At 42.9% G+C, this 18,233-nt stretch overlaps 1 protein-coding gene across 1 annotated transcript; it reads left to right on the forward strand.

Moving 5' to 3' along the window:
• The first annotated feature begins 8,633 nt into the window (after positions 1-8,633).
• On the forward strand, positions 8,634-17,504 carry LOC134496683 (vomeronasal type-2 receptor 26-like). The gene is made up of 7 exons (XM_063302394.1): positions 8,634-8,716; positions 11,711-11,857; positions 12,730-13,021; positions 13,794-14,651; positions 15,701-15,928; positions 16,300-16,426; positions 16,603-17,504. The coding sequence occupies exons 1-7, from the start codon at positions 8,634-8,636 to the stop codon at positions 17,502-17,504; spliced, it is 2,637 nt and encodes an 878-aa protein (XP_063158464.1).
• The last annotated feature ends 729 nt before the right edge of the window (positions 17,505-18,233 follow it).

Consider the following 18,233-nt stretch of genomic DNA (forward strand, 5'->3'; position numbering starts at 1 on the left):
AGATCGATGCTTTTGAACTGTGGTGTTGGAGGAAAATTCTCAGAGTGCCTTGGTGTCATGCGCTGCCTACCGCTGAGTAAAACACAGACGCTGATTCAGAGAAGAGCCGGTTCAGGTTTATTCAAACGTAGAGCTAGACGCGAAAAAAGCTGAGAGTGAAGGGAGCGCGCCGGTGCGGGGTTTAAATACCCCGCGCCGGTCAGCGCCCCCTCACCTTGGGTTGCGTCATCCCCCCTTTGTCCTGCATGCTTTCGTGCCGGTAGGTGAAGGGTTGCGGGGCCCCAGCTGGTGCCCCGGGATTGCCCATAATCTGTTTCTTCCTTCAGCCGGTGATTGCTGTCAGCTGGGCGATCTCCGTTACGCTTTTGCTGACAGCTTAGGTGTGCCTCATGATCCGCCCTGTCTTTGTCTTTCCTTCTTCCTCTTTTGTGTCCTGATGGCTGAATCATCCGGCCGGGGTCTGTGTCTGTTGTTGTGCGTGCTATGCTTATCTTAAGTCCCTTCCTCTGCTTCCTCGGTATTGTCATGTGTGCCGTTGTGCTGATGTCTTCAGCTCAACGGCACTCATGACACTTGGACTGCAAGAAGATCAAACCAGTCCATCCTCCAGGAAATAAAGCCAGACTGCTCACTTGAGGGAATGATATTAAAGGCAAAACTGAAATACTTTGGCCACATAATGAGAAGACAGGACACCCTGGAGAAGATGCTGATGCTAGTGAGAGTGGAAGGCAAAAAGAAGAGGGGCCAACCAAGGGCAAGGTGGATGGATGATATTCTAGAGGTGACAGACTCGTCCCTGGGAGAGCTGGGGGTGTTGATGACCGACAGGAAGCTCTGGCGTGGGCTGGTCCATGAAGTCATGAAGAGTCGGAAGCGACTAAACGAATAAACAACAACATGTAAACCAAAAAAAAAAAAAAGATTTTGAAAATAACTCAGAGAAATTGCTAGCATATAAAGTATGAAAAGAAAAAAAAAGAAAGAAAAAGAAAAAGAAAATGATATTGAAATTACAAGAGGGAGATACTGTATTAATGGACAATGTGGCCATACAAAAAGCATTTCATCAATATTATTCTAATTCATTTAAAGGAAGTGACGTCTCCCTAGAGAAATTAGATGAATATCTAAAGAAACAAAATTTTCTAAGGATTACGAATGGACCTATAACAATAAGGGTAGTTTCTGAAGCTATAAAAAATATTAAACCAGGAAAGGTGCCTGGACCAGATGGATTATCAGGTTCATATTATAATTGTTTTGAGGACAAACCTTTACAGTTTTTACAAAACATGATGAACTCTATCCTACATGGAGGAAAGATGCCAGAGAGCTGGGAAAAAAGGCCAATATAGCACTAATACCCAAAGAGGGACAAGATTTGACTTTAACAAGAAACTATAGCCAATATCATTACTGAATAATGACTGAAAGTTGCTCACAATGATTCTAGCTGATAGACTAAAAATAATTCTGCAAGAATTTATTCACGAAGATCAATGTGGATTTTTACATAAAAGAGAGTTAAAGGACAACGTTAGAAACATGTTGGACATTTTGGAACATGTGGAGCAGCATAATGAAAAACAAGCCACATTGATTTTCTTGCAGAGAAGGCCTTTGACAATTTGAACTGGGCTTTCTTGCTCAAGGTTTTGGAAGATAGGAATTTTGGAGAGAATTTTATAAAGTGGGTAAGATTGATTTACACTTCAGGGAAAGCACAAATAATTGTTAATTGAGATATAACAAAACCCGGTCTCCTCTCTTGTTTATTTTGGTTCTTGAAATACAGAAGAAGGTTATAAGACAAGATGAGATGATTGTGACTTGGTATTGTTTTGGAAGATCCTTTAAAGGGAATTGAAACATTAATGAGCAAATTAAAAGAATTTGGTGCATTAGCAGGTTTCAAGATTAATAAACAGAAGACAAAGATCTTAACAAAAAATATGAAAACAGAAGATCAAACAGAATTGATGAATAAAAAGGTTTTAAGATTGAGAAGAAGGTAAAATATCTGGGTATCACTATGACAGATATGAATTGTGTGTTATTCCAAAATAACTATGTTAAGACATGGAATGAAGTGTAAAAAAAACATGTTAAGATGGGAGACACTACAACTGTCATTGCTGGGGAAAATTTTTGTGATAAAAATGAATATCTTGCCTAGAATGATGCTTTTGTTTCAGACAATACCTGTTTTGACAACTGATGCACCATTTAAACAGTGGAGGATATATTTAACTATGTGGTGGGGAAAAAACCATGAGTTAAATATAAGATGTTACAAGATGCAAAGGAAAGAGGAGGATTGGGTTTACCTGATTGGAAAGTGTATTTTGCAGCTTGCTGTTTGGTTGAGATGAGACAGCAGAGTTGCTGAAAAATAGAAGGCTCTTGGAGTTAGAAGGACATGACTGGAGATTTGGGTGACATGGATATTTGTGGTACGACAAAGTCAAGGTTAATGTGGATTTTAAAAATCATTATATTAGAAGTCCAATATTGAAAATATGGAATAGGTACAAACCCAGGTTGTTCCCAAAAACACCTTTGTGGCTCTCAGTGCAAGAAGCATTTCATAGATGAGAAATCATAGGCAAACACAAATGGCTAACTTGTCGTGAGATACTAGAATTTTGTCAAGGGGAATATAAAATAAAATCAAGAGAAGAACTGGTGGCAGAGGGATGTAGTTGTCAATGGTTCTCTTATTTACAATTATTAGAAAGATGTAAAGTAGACAAAAGAATTTATGGCTTTGAGCTTTGTAAGACTGAGTTTGAAACAGAATTGTGTACAAAAGAAGAACATGTAATTGCTAAAATGTACAAGCCTTTGTTGAATTTTTAAACAGAAGAAGGAGTGAAATAATGTATGATAACATGGGCTAAAACTTTTGGTTTTATCCAAGTCTTTCCAGGGCATTTATGGAAGCCCCCTTCCTTATGGTTTATAGTTGCTGTTTGGTTCTTCTGGTCAGTTGTAAGGATCGTCCTATTATAAATAATGCGCAGACGCTGTTTCGAGTAAACAGGTTCAGGGTTTATTTAGATAGGTACTTGTCCAGTAAAAAGCCGAGAGTAGTGTAGCCTGTTACAGATTTCAAATATATCCCCTTGTTCCTGCCAGAGTTCCTCCCCCCCACCCTTGCTCCGCCCCTTCACCGGATTTCCTTATTTGGTTGCGATCGAGCCATGACTGCGCATGTCTCAACCACACCCTACCTGTTCCTGCCCTGCTCGTTGTCGGGACAATGGCGTTGATGGTCGAGTGCCAGCTCTTCTCAGGTAGGATATTTCCAGGCTATTGCTTTCTTTTGTTTTCTAACTACTTCTCCTTTTCCTCTCTCTACTTGAGGCTATCTATTGTCATGTGTGCGCTGCCATGCATTTGCCCCATGGCAGTGCACTCGTGACATACTGCCCTTCCCCAGTGGAAAGTTGAGGGTGGTGTTTTGGGGAAGGGGGGGGGTCCCAAGGGGGAACAGGCCTTTTTAAACTGCTGGTTTGGCGGGGTATGCATGGTGGAACTCGCGGACTAAGTCGGGGGCTCGCATGTCACGGGCCGCTACCCATTCGGGTTGGGGAAAGTGTCGCCATTTTATTAAATATTGGAGGGTGCTCCTGTGCTTGCAGGAGTCCAGTACTTCTTGTACTTCGAAATGCTGCTGCTCGTCGATCATGATGGCCGCTGGGGTTGGTTCTTGCGGATGCCACCGCGAGTGTTGGATTGCTGGCTTGAGGAGGCTGCAGTGGAATACTGGGTGCAGCCATTTTAGGTTGTGCGGGAGGTCTAGTGTTACCGTGACCGGGTTTACTATTCCTGTGATGGGGAAAGGGCCTATGAATTTTGGTGCCAGCTTTTTGGAAGGTTGGGTTGACTTGATAAATTTCGTTGAGAGGTATACCAAGTCCCCTATTTGGAAATTCGGCTGTTCGCGTCTGCGTTTGTCGGTGTGGAGTTTGTATGTGGCTTGCGCTTCCCTGAGCGCATCTTTGATGACTGGCCAGGACTCTGCAATTTTTGTGCCCCATTCTCCGGCGTCTATCAGTGCCTCTGATGGCTGCGGGAGCTCAGGTATGGGGACAAAGTCTCTGCCCGAGACTACGGCGAATGGGGTTTTCCCCATGCTTTGATGGACGGTGTTGTTGTATGCCGTCTCTGCGAGTGGAAGTAGCTCAACCCAGTTGGATTGTTGGTAGTTCACGTAAGCACGTAAAAATTGTTCTAGTGTTGAGTTAAGGACTTCGGTTGCGCCATCTCCTGCAGGGTGGTTTGCTGTTGTGAGGGCCTGTTTGGTACCGATGAGTTTTAGGAAGGCCCTCCAGAATCGGAAGGTGAAGTTTGACCCTCTGTCTGTGATTATACGGGATGGGCAGCCATGTAAGCGGTACACATGGGTCAGGAATAGCTTCACCAGTTGCTGTGCCGTTGGGACGGAGGCACAGGGCACGAAGTGCGCTTGCTTGGAGAAGAAGTCTTTGATGACCCAGATGACCGTTTTCTTTTGGCTTGGTGGCAATTCGACGATGAAATCCATGGAGATTTCTTCCCATGGTCGGGTGGGGCTAGCTACTGGCTGCAGTAATCCCTGGGGTTTTCCCGGCAGTTGTTTGGTCGCTGCGCAGACAGGGCAGGACTTTATGTATTCCTTGATGTCTTTCCTCATCGACGGCCACCAGAATTGGCGCCGGAGCAAATGGAGAGTCTTAAGGAATCCAAAGTGCCCTGCCTGCTTGCTATCGTGTGAACGCCCAAGTACTGTCACTCGCTGTGTGTCCGGGACATACAGGCATTGTCTAACCCATGTGAGTCCCTGCTCCATTTCCACTTTCCCGGGGTTTGCCAGGAGCCATGGGTCAGATTCCAGTGCAGACTCGAATTCTGCCTGAATCCCCCCCAGTTCTCATGCGCGCCTGCGGCCTGGGTTGAGTGGCTCTGCCGGTGTTCGTGTGGCGCGAGGGTTGGCCAGATCCGTGGCGTGGCTTCTGGTAGTCACTGTCAGGCCCAGTTGAGATGTGGAAAAGACTGTTCCCATAACCTCGGGGGCCGGTTCATCATCCTGGGGCAGTCAAGAGAGTGCGTCTGCTAGGAAGTTCCTCTTCCCCGGGATGTATTTCAATGCAAAGTTGAACCGGCTGAAGAATTGTGCCCAGCGGATTTGCTTTGGGTTTAGGCGTCGATGCATTTGAAGGGCTTCCAAATTCCTATGGTCTGTCCATACTTCGAAGGGCTGGGTTGCCCCCTCTAGGAATTGCCGCCAGTGGTCTAGGGTTGTTTTCATGGTGAAAGCTTCCTTCTCCCAAATGTGCCAAAGCCGCTCTGTTTTGGAAATTGTTTTAGACAAATATGCACAGGGTTTAAGGGCTCCAGCGGCATCTCTTTGTAGTAGGATGGCTCCGATGGAGAAGTCGGAGGCATCTACCTGCACTACAAATTCCTTTTCGGGATCCGGGTGGGCTAAGATGGGTTCGGAAGTGAATAGGGTTTTCAACCGGTTGAATGCTGCCTGACATTTGGGTGTCCAGTTGAGCACCGCCCCCGGGTTTTTCACTCTGCGGGTCTCCCCCATGCCTCGTGTGCATAACAAGTCCGTGAGTGGCAGTGCAATTTCAGAAAACCCCGGTATGAAATTTCTGTAGTGGTTGGCGAATCCTAAGAAGGATTGTAGTTGTCTGCGCTTTCGGGGCCTTTCCCATTCGAGGACGGCCTGGACCTTGCCTGGGTCCATTTCCACCCCCTGTACAGATATCCTGTAGCCCAAGTAATCTAAGCTAGATTTGTGGAACTCGCATTTCGAGAGTTTAATGTACAGTTTGGCGTCTCTGAGTTTAGCAAGTACTCGTCGCACTAATTCCACGTGATCTTTTTCATTTTCTGAGTAGATTAAGATGTCGTCAAAATACACCAGCACACCTTTAAACAGAAACTCATGTAACACTTCATTAATGAGTTGCATAAAGACTCCCGGGGCTCCCGCTAGGCCGAATGGCAGGACTTTGTATTGGAAAGAGCCCAATGGGCAGTTAAAAGCTGTTTTCCATTCATCGCCCGCTCTAATTCGTACCTGGTAGTATGCCTCCCTCACATCCAACTTGGAGAAAACCTTTCCCGTGCACAGGTGTGCCAATAGTTGCTTAGCTAGAGGCATTGCATACTTGTTACAAATAGATACAGCGTTCAAATTTCGATAGTCCATGCAAAGTCGTAGAGTCCCATCCTTCTTTTTGCGGAAAAGTACAGGTGCACGGACTGGGGAGTTTGCCGGTTCAATGAACCCCTGCGCGAGATTTTTGTCAATGAATTCCCGCAATGCCGTCATTTCCTGCCGCGACATCACGTATGTTTTTGGCCTTGGGAGGTGGACATTGGGGAGGAATTCAATGCGACAGTCCGTTTTCCTGTGGGGGGGTAGTTCGTCGGCTTCTTCCTCCCCGAATACGTCTGTCAGGTTGGCATATTGTGCCGGCAATCCTTCCAGTGGGGAGTCCTCTCCGGGAGGTTGAGCGATTTCTCCCCTCCCTACTAACATGGCAGAGTCTTTGATGTTGGTCGGCACTTGGTAGGTCCCATTGGCAAGTTCGATCGATCGGGCCTTCCAATAGATACGAGGGTTGTTGCGGGTTAGCCATGTGATGCCCAGCACGACCATGGGTCGGCTTACCGGGGCAACCACAACTTGTATAGCTTCCCGGTGTGTGCCCAGCCGGAGGGTCACTACCCCTGTCCCCAGGGTTGCCGGTCCCCCTCCCGCTGTGGAGCCATCTAGTTGCTGGAATTCCAGTGGTTCCAGGAGGGGAATGCAAGGTGACTTCAAGGCCACGACTATGGAGGGGTGGATTAGATTTCTGGAACAACCAGAGTCTATAATGGCCCCTGCTGTGATGGTTTGGCCCTCAAAAGTCAGTTTGATGATGATCCTGAGGATCAGGGCATATTTACTCACGTTGCTAGCCCTGCGCATCTCCTCTACCACCTGTCCCTCCGTGCCATTCAGAACAGGTGGAAGTCATTTCCCGCCGGTCGCGTTGGTGAGTCAGAGGTGTCCTCCTCAGAGTAGAAGTCCTCCGTCTCCGTTGTGGCAGCAACTTTCCTGGTCAGTATTCGCGGCCGTGGTTGGGGTCTGGGGACCGGTTTTGGCGTCATCTTGGGCGGTTGGTTCCTCATCCGAGGTTCGCTGCAGTCCGCCACTCCGTGGCCCTCTCTGCCACATTTAAGGCATAGCCCTCGGGTCAGCCGCCGTTGCCGTTCTTCATCCCATGGAGTTCTCGGTGGTGGTATCGGTCTTCTGTCTTGGGTGGCCATCTCGTCGCTCCGGGTCACCATACGGAAGACGTCCTTCGCATGCTCGGTCTTCCCAGCTAACCGTATCCATTCGTTTAGCGAGTCTGGGTTGTCCCGGTACACCGCCCATTGCAGGATGTCGCGGTTAAGGCCCTGTTTAAATAAGTCAGTCAGTGTAGCTTCCCCCCATTCCAGAACTTTCCTGGCTAGGACTTTAAATTGCAGCGCATATTCCGCTACGGATTTCTGTCCCTGTTTGAGTCCCATAAGGGCGACCTTGGCTTTGTCCTTAGCTAGCGGGTCTTCAAAGTAGTCTCTCAGTGCCATTAGGAATGCGTCACAGGTAGCCAGGGCTGGGTCCCTGGAGTCCAGCATCTGCACATACCAATCCGCAGCTCTGCCCCGCAGTTTGGTGGCTATGGCTGAGACTGTTGACCTCTCAGAGGTAAAGTTATGGCCCTGTTGTAGTACATAATCAGTCGCGTTTGCCAGAAAGAAGGAGAGGTTTGCCGGCTCACCGTCAAACTTCACGCCAAAGTCTTTCATGACTTCGCCCCTCAGGTTGCTTTTCGGGCATGCTTGAGTTGGGGTAGATGCGGCCAGAAGATTCATGCGCTGGTTGGCTACGAAGTCTTGCACCTGGTCTCCATCCCTCAGGGCCGACGGTTGGTGAGGTGAGTTGCCGTTGGGCCCCCTTGGTCTTGCTGCCGCTATGTTCGTCGCAATGTCTTGGAGTGCCTGCACCATGGATTGCATCGTGACCTTGATCGACCGTATTCGGGCCTCGATCCCTTGGCACCAGTCTCTTTGAGCTTCTGCCACCTGCTGCTCCGTCTGTCATTTGGTTAGTACTTTCGCTGATGTTCCGACGGAGTGGAGTTGTTCCGCTTCGCGGGGTGACTCTGGTCGGGGTTCGGAGGTGCCGTCCCATTCTAGTGTGTCCGGCTCGTCCAGGACTACTTCTAGGTCCCCCAGCTGTATGGAGTCTTCTTCGTTGTGGCATTGTGCCATTGCAGTCAGGGACCACACTGGTGTGGCCATCGCTAGCTTTTTCTCTCACAAAAAAAAAATTCTTGGTAGAGGCTAGCGGGTTTGGAGGTGACTCTCGGCTTTATGTAAGGATCGTCCTATTATAAATAACGCACAGACGCTGCTTCGAGTAAACAGGTTCAGGGTTTATTTAGATAGGTACTTGTCCAGTAAAAAGCCGAGAGTAGCGTAGCCTGTTACAGATTTCAAATATATCCCCTCGTTCCCGCCAGAGTTCCTCCCCCCCACCCTTGCTCCGCCCCTTCGCCAGATTTCCTTATTTGGTTGCGATCGAGCCATGACTGCGCATGTCTCAACCACACCCTACCTGTTCCTGCCCTGCTCGTTGTCGGGACAATGGCGTTGATGGTCGAGTGCCGGCTCTTCTCAGGTAGGATATTTCCAGGCTATTGCTTTCTTTTGTTTTCTAACTACTTCTCCTTTTCCTCTCTCTACTTGAGGCTATCTATTGTCATGTGTGCGCTGCCATGCATTTGCCCCATGGCAGTGCACTCGTGACATCAGTTGTGTTCTTTTTATATGTTCTGTTTTATTAATTTGTAAGCCAGTCAGAATTGTCAAACAAATAAAAAGGAATAAAATGGATTTCAAAGGTTTTGTGTGCCACTTGGACAACTGTAAACTCAACAGTAATGAAGCTTTTATATCTGATTCTGATACTGCTTTAACCCCTTCAAGAAGTTTGTCTTTCCTTTTTATAGGATGTTGTAAAGTTTTGAAATTCTCCCTTTCTCTATTTAGTCTAATTTCAGATGTAGTCATGGCTCTTAGCTCTCGTATTGTAACTGCTGGGATTGCATTGAAATGCAGAATTTGATGTATATGGATCTGTAAATGTACAATGTTTCCTAAATGTATTTGTCCCTGTACTCCTGTTTAAGAATATCACTTTCCTGTTAGCCTTTTAAATAATAAAGTCTTTTCATTCTCCACTCCAGTACTGGTTAGTTTTATTTTCATCATGAAAGGCCTGATGAAGTACAAAACGTTGAAAAAGTTATGGATGTGGAGTTAATTTAGGGACTGATACTTTTAAACATATTCAGAAGAAATAGATTTTGAATATGTTACTGTTACATATAAATGTTTTTGGAAAAGGTACTGTAAGTGCCCTTGTTCTTCCAAATAGTGCGCTGACACATTCCATCTTTAACCAAGCTGTTAATGATTTGGACTGTACCAAGCCAAAACAGTTGTAGAGATGGTTAGCATCATAGTGAGGTTTAGTATCTGAAATCCTGAGCTCTCCTTTATTGAGGCTTTTTGAAGTAATTCTTGCTTTAGTATAAATGTACTAATGATTTTCTGGAATCTGTAGAGGAAGTAAAGACATTTTTACTGTTGCTATTTTACATAGCCATGATAATTCCAATTTTGATCACTTTTGTGTTTAGAAATGAGTAATCCATTAATGGCTTGAAATTCAATTGATATAATTTGGCCAATTTTTAGGAATAGGAACCTTTGTAAGAGTTCTAATGAGATGGCAAAGCATAACGGGGAAACTGGACATCCTTGTTTAATACAGTATATCTGTCTGTCAAAATTATTGGGGAATGTTTACTATAGATTCTAACACCAGCCCTAGTATTTTGATATTTTTTGTTGTTTATTTGTTCAGTCGCTTCTGACTCTTTGTGACTTCATGGACCAGCCCACGCCAGAGCTTCCTGTTGGTCATCAACACCCCCAGCTCCCCCATGGACGAGTCCGTCACCTCTAGAATATCATCTATCCATCTTGCCCTTGGTTGGCCGCTCTTCCTTTTGCCTTCCACTTTCCCTAGCATCAGCATCTTCTCCAGGGTGTCCTGTCTTCTCATTATGTGGCCGTAATATATAAATACTGAAGAGTATTTTGATATAGATTTTGATTTATTCTAGCAAAGCGATCTCCCAAATTCATGTATTCTAAGGCAAACAATAGATGTGTCCAAGAGTGTTTGGTAAATGCCTTTATTGCACTCCATGATAATATTTATATTCCCCTCCACATTATTAACTGAATATAGATTTTACCCATCAGATAACTAATGAATATAAGTGAAAGACGAATGTTTGTTGTTCTTGCTGTTGGACACAGCAGTTCCAACCTGTCCACAAAATGATTGTCTTCATATTCAATGAAGTTACTTGTGTAGGCAGGTAAATATGGAGCTACAGGACCAAGAGCATTGCTGCTAATTGGAAAGAATCTATATGAATTGCCCCACTTGTGTAAAAAGTGGATTAACTTTCTCATTCTTGAGCAATGAGAATCCATCACCCACCATCCATACTACACTTTGGTGGTAAAATAATAGTAATTGATAATCCAGGCAAGTTAGTAAATCCTCAGGAGAGGGTTAGATCTTGGCTGACTGTCTTGGCTTGGAAGCTAAGCAGGTATGGGCCTTGTTAGTTTTTGGATGGGAGAACATCAGGGCATAATAGGGCTCTGGGTTAGACTGGGAAATAGAAAGCAATACTGGAAGTAGGCAGTCTCAAACTTCTGTGTAAGTCTCCAGGATGACATCCATTAGGCCCCAGGCCCCAGCTTGACTCAAAGATAATGGACTCTGAACCATGTAAGTTCAGAGCCTACGAGAAGAATATTTTGGTCTGATTGTCAGGGCAAGGAGCCCTTCAGCAACGCTTATTCTATTTTACCATTCAATTTTAATATATACTTTCTTATATATTGCAGTTGAAGGCTGACTTGTGTTTTTTCTCAAGAATTTTGTAGTATAAAGGGCTTGTGGAACTTTTACAGTGCTAAATATCAAAGCAAATCACAGTCATTAAAATGTGCAAAATGATGCAAGGGGGAGGAGTTGATTATGTCCCTATCACTGTCAAAATTACAGGTTCCTTTCTTCAAAGTACTGATTACATTTTTGGGAGATACACACAGCGCATTACATGAATTCTCCAGATTATTAAAAACTGAAAGCTGCAACCAATGGACACCTTATTAACTGTAAGCCATGGTCATGAGGGCAAAGATTTACTGATTTATTTTATTGCTTATGGGAAAAATTATCCCACTTTTCATGTCCCAGTAAAGAAGTGAGCACCTCAAAGTAGCTGAAGAAACATAGACTCCTTTTTTAAAAGCACATTAATTTTTTTAAAGCAAGTAAAAGCATAGCCAAGCTGATACATGCATGTACAGAGATTGCAAACTGTACTGTAAATCTAGAAGAACTTAAATTTCCTCATGGAGAAAATGTTCTATCGATGTGGCAGCAGCCTTGGAAGATAGAAACGGGAGAAGAATCCATATCTGGAAGGGAATACTTCAATATGAGGATTGGGGTGATTGCAGTGTTACTGCTTGTGTTACTTTTTCGCTCTGTATGCAAGAGACATTCTATTAATTGCAGCGTATCTGAGGATCCACTTCCTATACCGCACCAGTTTTCTCAGCCAGGAAATACTATCGTTGGTGCAATAGTCACTCAAGCCTTTATGTTCCAGAATGAACTTTCTTTCACGGAACAACCTGCTCGGATGCTGGTTGATGAAGTTGTGTAAGGAATTCAGACTATTTTTCATTTATTTCCTCTAGACCAGCAAGAGCCAAAAAGACACTGGACCATATCTGAACCCTAATACTCTCTATTCTAAGCAATGTGTCCGAGTTTTCTTCTTTAACTACTTTCACATACTTTCCTAAGTCCAAAGGTGGTTTGTATGATTTTCATTAAGATTTTTTAAAACTCAGCTTTGTGATTCATAAACCATGATTAATGCATTAGTAGAATGTGTAGATTTGGAAACTGACTGACGGCATACTCCTTTTGTCTTTAAAGTTTAAGTGATGCATCTTTTTTTGACCACATCCTGTCTCTTTCCAAATATAATTCCAGGGATAAAGGAAGCCATTTTTTTTTTTTTTAGATTTGATAATCTTTTACCAAATTCTTGATAAAGCGTTTTGGTCAAATAAATAAATATTTTCTTTCTCCATTCTGCCCTTCCTTCTTTGCTTCCTGACCAGCCCCATTCATTTGTCACTTGAGGCAAAGAACAGGTTGCTGTCTCCTCCCAGTCCTCTCAGAAACACAACTGGACTAGCAGTCAAAGGTTTCTTTGGAACTGTTGGTGGGACAATATATGACAGGCTGCTTTGAGAGAGCAGGCTGATTCTGTGCGCAATGTGACACACCATCAGTCTCCCGCTTGCTGCTATCTCACAGCCTCTGCTCAGGAAGGTCACTTCCTCTCACTGATTAACAGTAAGCCAGATCGTGAGGTCAAAGAAGAGTTGCAACTATCTATTCTCCCCTCTGAATTTTATTCTGTATTCCTTTATAGTTTGAGGTATAGTTTAGTCTAGAAGCATAGGAGTATAAAGTGCACTTTTCATATTATTTCATTAAGTTGGCAGTTTTTATTGCAGTTCTGTGCCAAAGGTATATCAGCAAATCCTTGCCTTGGTGTTTGCTGCGAAAGAAATCAACAAGAGCACCACACTCTTACCAAACATCACACTGGGTTTCCAGATTCTCAACAATTACTTCACTGCAAGGATAACCTATAAGGCAACCATGAGCCTGATTTGTACATGCCACAGTTTTGTCCCCAACTTCACCTGTGATCCAAAGAAAAAGCTAATTGCTGCCATTGGAGGGCGTTTGACAGAAGCCTCATTCATCATGGCCACCATTCTTGCCAACTACAAGATTCCACAGGTAGGCCCTTGAGATGCCTTTCTAGATTTCCCAAATTTGTATACATTTAATTTATTAAAAAAAACAGTTAGGGCAGCTTTCAGAGTAAACACTTTCACAAAGGAGATTCAAGGAGAGTACTGAACAAGATATTAAATAAATATATATAATCAATTACCTCTTCAGTGATAATTCAGTACTATAAATAGATCTCCCTTGGGAGGGAGATGGGTGGTGATAAAGTCTGATAAAATGAATGAATGAATGAATGAATAACTTTAGAGTCCCTCTAAAAGTGACAAAGGTTGGCAAACACCTGTTGGCAGTGCATTCCAGAGAACTTGAGCCTCTGTAGTCTCAGTGTCCTCTCAGGTGTCAAAAAGGAAGGGTCTTTTGCTGATCATAAATGGTTGACTTTGGCTTTTGTGTTCCTACATTTTCAATCTTTTCTTAACATTGAAAATGGGATCTGAAGCATACTGACAACCACTGTAGCTGATATAATATTGATGGCATGTGAGTTGACTGCATAATTCCCAGCAATGCCTGAGTGTCCACATTCTCTGTTAGCTATGATGTAAGGAGAGCCAGTTTGGTTTAGTGGTTAAGCCATCAGGCTAAAACCAGGACATTGTGAGTTCATGTCCCTCCTTAGGCATAAAGCCAGCTGGGTGACCTTGGGCCAGTCACTTCCGTCAGTCCTGGGAAGCAGGCAATGGCAATTATACAAAGACAGGCCTTATTTAGTATTCTTTCTCAGTTTGTCTGTTATATGCTGTCTGTTTTCTTTCAGCTTGCTTATGGATCATTTTCCCCAATCCATGGTGAGACAAATAACTTTCCATTCTTGTACCAAATGGTCCCAAATGAAGTACATCAGTACACTGGGGTTATCCGATTACTTCAGTATTTTGAATGGACATGGATTGGGCTCCTGGTTGTGGATGATGACTATGGGGACATGTTTTTGCAGAGAATGGTGCCATTGTTTTCCCAAAATAATATTTGTTATGCATTCATACTTAGGACACCAAAGCGGAGTTATGTGGATCAATACACACCACTGTTTTTAGCAACGTTAAGGCACTATCTGCTTTTCATAGAAGAAAACATCCGTGTATGCTTTGTATATGGAGCACCTCCATCCCTGGAAAATTTGACAGTAATAATTCTCCTAGCGTCTTTGCATTCATTATCACCTCTGGGTAAAGTGTGGATTGTTACATCCCATTGGAATTTTGAATCACTGTCCATTCAGAGAGATTGGGACATACAGAGTTTCCATGGTGCCCTTTCATTCACAGTTCACTCAAAAGAACCACCCGGATTCCAAGAATTTGTTCACACCGTAAGGCCATCCTGGGCAAAAGAAGACAATTTCATTCAGAATTTTTGGGAGCAGGCATTTGACTGCCCATTACACATTTCCAGTGTAAATGAAGATAACAAATTATTGTGCAGTGGGGATGAGAAGTTAGAGAGTCTGCCGAGTACATTTTTTGAAATGAAGATGTATGGTCACAGTTACAATATCTATAATGCTGTCTATATTGTGGCACATTCCTTGCATTTCTTACTCAAGGCCAGATCCAGAGGTAAAAGATTAATGGAAGCAGAAGGATTATTATTTCATAATGTAAAACCATGGCAGGTATTTTTTACACTTTTAATAAGCAAAGTTTGTTTGTTCAATGGGGCGATCATATTTCTCTATCTCCTAAGAATGCAACTGGGAAAGATACTACCTAATACTGTAATGTAATTTGCAGTGACATTGCTTCCTCAGTTAGAAGAAAATTCTATCAGACAACATACCTATCAGTTTTAGCAATGGTGAAGCTTTTGGAGTAGGAGGAAGTGGTCTTCTATTTCAGATTATTCACACAGACCACAGCCTTAATCCAGAGATTACCGTTGGTGGCTTTGCTAAGAGTTTTAGTTTTAAATGTTATTTATTTTTTTTACCCAGATACTTTGCCTCAACATGTTTCATCATTGCTGTAGAATACTGTATATTCATACAGATAGAAAAGAGAGGAGATTAACATTTTGGTTGATAGATATTATGACCATGCAATTATCTTCATTAACTAAAGACTGGCCATGTAAGTTGCTTGAAGAAATAGTTTGTATTGGCTTGAAGCTTCATAATTGTGTCTCACCTCCTACTTCTAGTTCCTCCCTGCTTTCCAATGGCCAGTGGACTTGCAGCCCAACTTAGTACCCTTCACCATATGCAGAAGCAAGAATAGTTGAAGTTCACCTGTCTGAGGGAAGGTCGAGAGTTTGTGAAGCAGATCAAGGAGAATCAATGTGACTGTTCCTTTTCACTTTCAGGATTGAGGGCTCTATCTTTCTTCAGAAAGCAGCTTTGAGGGGGTTCTTGCTCAAATCTCATGTGAAGATTTGCATAGCGTAATATTTACATTTAGTATTTTGAGAAAAGTAGCTAACATGTGATGGAATGATAAATTGACACTTGTAGTCTAAATATGTAAGGATCACGTTCAAGATTGTTCAGGAATCCAGTGGCATGAACTGGAGAGGCTGTGATTTTGGAACATGGGGTCAGTTTTCCTATGATATTTAAAGTCCCAGCAAAATTTTTCATAGCAGAGTGGTCCAATTTGAAATAGTTTGCTCACTTGTTATGATATCAAGACCTTGCTCTCCCTTGCTTTCTCATTCATTTTTACCTAGTTTCATCATTTCTTGAAGAGCATCGTATTCAACAACAGTATGGGAGACACTATTCGTTTTGATGAAAATGGAGAATTGATTACTGGTTTTGATGTTATAAATTGGGTCACTTTCCCCAATAATTCCTTTGCTCGAGTCAAAGTTGGAAGATTGGAACCTCAGACTCCACCAGGCAGAGAATTAACCCTTAATGACAATCAAATTGTATGGCATAGAAGCTTTAACCAGGTGAGAGGAAACTCCAGATTCTCAACTAAAGGTAAAGGTAAAAGTGTTGTTTGAAGCAATTGTCAAATGCGTGGCAGTAATTAAAGAAAACAAAGTGTTGGTCTTTTAAAGTTTTGGATCGCTTCAGGTACTGAGTTGTAAAATTTTATTTCATATATTCTAGACAGCATTAATAAGATCCTATCTTGACAAGTTTAAATATTAATATGTTTGATTGTACCTGAAATGTACAGATTGCCAATGTAGCCAGTGCCAAATTGAGGTTACCCTGTTCTCCTTTACCACCCCAGTTGATGGTTTTTTGTCAGGGAAAGCTGTACTGATATCTAGTATTTTACTACCCTGATTCCCTCCTACATGTTTCTGCTCAGGTGCTGCCTCTCTCTGTGTGCAATGACCACTGCTCTCCAGGCTACAGCAGAAAGAAGAAGGAGGGAGAGAAATTTTGCTGCTATGATTGTGTGCCGTGTCCAGAAGGGCAGATTGCTGACAAAATAGGTAGGACAAAGAATTGACAGAATATTGGCTAACTCAGCACAGAATTTCTAGTCCAGAGCCCTTATTTATTTAGGTATAACAACATGAACAAAAGCTAACCATCATCAAGATAGCTCTGCTGCCCTATGTATCAAGGGAAATCTTTACATATTTAAACAGTTGTTTTCTTTTTCCAGATATGGATGCCTGCATGAAATGTCCAGAAAATCAGTATCCCAACCAGATGCACAATCACTGTATTCCCAAACAATTGACCTATCTCTCCTATGAAGAACCTTTGGGAATCCTCTTCATGATATTGGCTATTGTTTTCTCTTTGATTACAACCTTTGTGCTTGGAATCTTTTGGATGCATCGAGAGACTCCTATAGTCCGAGCCAATAACTGGAGCCTCACTTGTATCCTCCTCCTCTCCCTTCTTCTCTGCTTCCTCTGCTCCTTCCTCTTTATCGGAAGACCTGAGAAGATGACCTGCCTTCTCCGGCAAACGACTTTTGGCATCATCTTCTCAGTGGCCCTTTCGTCTGTATTGGCCAAAACCATGACTGTGATTCTGGCATTCCTGGCAACCAAGCCAGGCTCTGGAATGAGGAAATGGGTGGGGAAGGGACTGGCCAATTCTATTGTCCTTTTGGGTTCCTTCATGCAGGTGGGAATTTGCATCGTGTGGCTGAGTACCTCTCCTCCTTTCCCAGATACAGACCTGCACTCACGGAAGGGGGAAATCATACTGGAATGCAACAAGGGCTCAGTGATCATGTTTTACTGTGTCCTGGGTTATATGGGTTTCCTGGCTAGTGTCAGCTTTCATATGGCTTTCCAAGCCAGGAAGTTGCCCAACAGTTTCAATGAGGCCAAGTTTATCACTTTCAGCATGTTGGTCTTTTGCAGCGTTTGGCTGTCATTTGTTCCAACCTACCTGAGTACCAAAGGAAAGTACATGGTAGCTGTGGAGATCTTCTCTATCTTATCTTCCAGTGCTGGCTTACTGGGATGTATATTTTCCCCCAAATGCTATATCATTTTATTGAGTCCAGAGATGAACAGGAAGGAACATTTGATAAGGAGAGAAAAGTAATTATCTTTTTGTATTTTCTTGTAATGCATAATTTGTTTAGCATCTTTAGATCACTCTACTTCCTAAAGTTTCTTAGATCTACTCCTTTATGAAAATATTTCCCTGTATATTATTTTCCCTTCAAGGAATCTGGGAAAGACTGTGTGACCATACACCAAACAGATTTTTGGTAGAAAAAAAATGATTTTTTAGGAAGAGATGTTCAGCATGACAGGATGGATTCAGCCCATCCAATATAGCTTGAATGATCCTTATAGGAATGCTAAAGTTTATGAAAATCACTTGTATCCATAGGATCCCCTAACCTGAAAGAAGTATCATGCATAAACATTTAATCCCCTTAGGGTTCATCTATTCTTGGATATTAAAGGAAATTATTTTTCAGCAAGTTGATATTTATATTATTTTCATTGTGACGTATTTTGATTGTAAAAGAGATTTATTATGTGTGCTATTTATTGAATATATCTCAATGGGAAGCATACTAGGCAAATTTTGGATTAATGGGGGAATTATTTCCTCCCTCCTTGGTTTATTGGAGTAACTACAATAGATGAAGATTTAAATAAACATCTATATGATTTGTGTTCTGTAAACCATAGATTATTGCTTCATAATCCAACTGTAGTTTATTCAGTAAACCAGTGTCCTGGCAACTTCCCAGAATTCCCCAGCCAGTAATGAATAACAATTAAGGAAATTATGTCTTAACTATGAATCTCATCTCAT

This window comes from Candoia aspera, chromosome 4, assembly GCF_035149785.1.
Source record: "Candoia aspera isolate rCanAsp1 chromosome 4, rCanAsp1.hap2, whole genome shotgun sequence".
Lineage (NCBI taxonomy): Eukaryota > Metazoa > Chordata > Lepidosauria > Squamata > Boidae > Candoia > Candoia aspera.

Excerpts from the sequence above, each read along its gene's own strand:
- LOC134496683 (XM_063302394.1), top strand. The coding sequence starts at position 8,634 with ATGTCTCAACCACACCCTACCTGTTCCTGCCCTGCTCGTTGTCGGGAC. Across the intron at positions 11,858-12,729 it reads ATGCTGGTTGATGAAGTTGT|TTCTGTGCCAAAGGTATATC; the intron begins GTAAGGAATTCA and ends TTTTTATTGCAG. Across the intron at positions 16,427-16,602 it reads GCAGATTGCTGACAAAATAG|ATATGGATGCCTGCATGAAA; the intron begins GTAGGACAAAGA and ends TTCTTTTTCCAG.